The 1,823-nt window shown below is 38.3% G+C and overlaps 1 protein-coding gene across 1 annotated transcript in view; it reads left to right on the top strand.

Annotated features, from left to right (window-relative positions):
- Positions 1–1,152: 1,152 nt before the first annotated feature.
- Positions 1,153–1,823, top strand: part of LOC100632037 (N-acylethanolamine-hydrolyzing acid amidase-like) — a 1,363-nt gene continuing 692 nt past the window's right edge. The window contains exon 1 of the mRNA XM_019997226.1: positions 1,153–1,813. Within this exon, the coding sequence (XP_019852785.1) occupies positions 1,181–1,813 (633 nt within the window). The 5' untranslated portion in view covers positions 1,153–1,180. The remainder of the gene's footprint in view (positions 1,814–1,823) is intronic.

The raw sequence follows: 1,823 nt of genomic DNA, 5'->3' as shown, positions 1-1,823 counted from the left end.
CTTCCATTAATTTTCAATTTCGGATGAGTAATCGTTTCCTTGAACTTAACGACTTTGGATCCAAAAAATGCCTGAGAAAGTCTCACAGTCAATTTAGAACAAAGGGTAGGTCTACCATTTGCATTGGCGGCGTTGCAGAATTTCCTCGAACAAAATGATGTCTCGGCATTGGAATATGAGAAGGCTAAAAGGCTTATTATATCTAGAACAATTTTATATCCAATAAGTACAGTAGGAGCGATGAGAATAAAAACATCATCCCTTGCGCCCATGATTGATTCAGATCATAGATACTATATACCCCTGGATACCCGACCGGATGTTCTGAGGCTTGTAATTGTTTCACCGGAAATACGTCATATTACGTTTTTCATTCAGAATAAAAATAAAACAATGATAAAAAGTATTATTTTGCTAATAAAAGTGTGATTTTATGTACAATAATACAATAAAACTTGACCTTAATCATGCATTATAATTGCTGAAACTTTCCTTTTCTTTTAGTATATGCAGTCTACCAATGCATGACTTTCCCATCTCTTGTCACCTCAGTAAAAATGATGATTTTGACAACACAATTGCACCAAAACTAAAAATACACTCCTTTTGAGAATAGGCCCACTACAACTACCTATTCTCAAGCTACAAAACCATATAGAAAAAGTTCCAATTAAGTCAAGTATTACAAAGAAAAATTGGCTAGAAAGGTGGGGCTTGAAAAACCAAGATTTAGAAAATAACAGCTCTTTTGCTTAACACAAACTCTAAATAATAGCCCCACTACAACTAGTAAACAATAACCTATCAGTGCAATAAAAAATGTTGGCCTAATTCAACAGAGTTAAGCTAAAAAAGTGGCTTGAGTGAAATGTACACAACAAGTAGGCTATGACATCCATTGTAGAACTAAAATATGCACTCAAACTATCGTTTATGAGCATTATTTCAATATATAAAGGCTTTGCAAAGTCCTCTGAGGGATCATTCAGCTACTTTAACAAACGAATAGGCTACTGTGATTGTTTTACTTAACACAGGGTGAGGACAGCCGGATGTGACGTTTATGACGTTGCCTTATGGGATTTTATATGTGTGCATAGAGGAGTTTCGTATCCAGGGGCTATGTTCAGATTTAGATTATTATCATTGCCCTGGCGTGGGTGGAACATCTAGATAGATAATGATGGCCGCTGTCTGGTTCATGATTCTTTTGACATTTTCCATACAAATGCAAGCTCAAGCTAAAGATATTCCTATTCCCAATTACAACATCAATCTTGACCTCCCTCCAAATGAGCGCTGGAAGCAAGTAGCCATTGACTACAGTCAAAGCCTAAAGGAACTGATTGATTACTTCAGAGAGATAATTGGAAACAACTCTTATCACATGCTCTCCATCATGGCTGCCAGCCTAGAACGTTATTACCCTCAAGAATATGCTCAGGAGATGATGAGTTTTGTGACTTACGGTCAGATCACAGTCGGTGACATAGTAATATGGAACATGCTTGATGAGTTAACTGCATACGTACATCAGTCCTACCCTCCATCATCTCACTACTCCTCTTCGTCTATTCCATTCTTCTCCACTGATCATGGTGCTTGTACCAGCATCCTTGCAACTACAAAGGCTGGTAAAATAATTCACGGGCGGAACCTTGACTATGGTGGACCGTTACGTAAGCTAGCAGTGACAGTCCATTTCCAAAGGAATGGCATCACGGTATACAGTGGAACAACATTTGCTGGCTACGTCGGAATTTTGACTGCTGTTAAACCGGGGCGGTTCTCTATAACACAGAACGATCGATACGATGGGACTG

This window comes from Amphimedon queenslandica, unplaced genomic scaffold (genome assembly GCF_000090795.2).
Source record: "Amphimedon queenslandica unplaced genomic scaffold, v1.1 AMPQUscaffold_13379, whole genome shotgun sequence".
NCBI classification, from domain to species: domain Eukaryota; kingdom Metazoa; phylum Porifera; class Demospongiae; order Haplosclerida; family Niphatidae; genus Amphimedon; species Amphimedon queenslandica.
The sequence above is the reverse complement of the archived record's forward strand: the minus strand, read 5'-3'. Positions and strand labels throughout refer to the sequence as shown.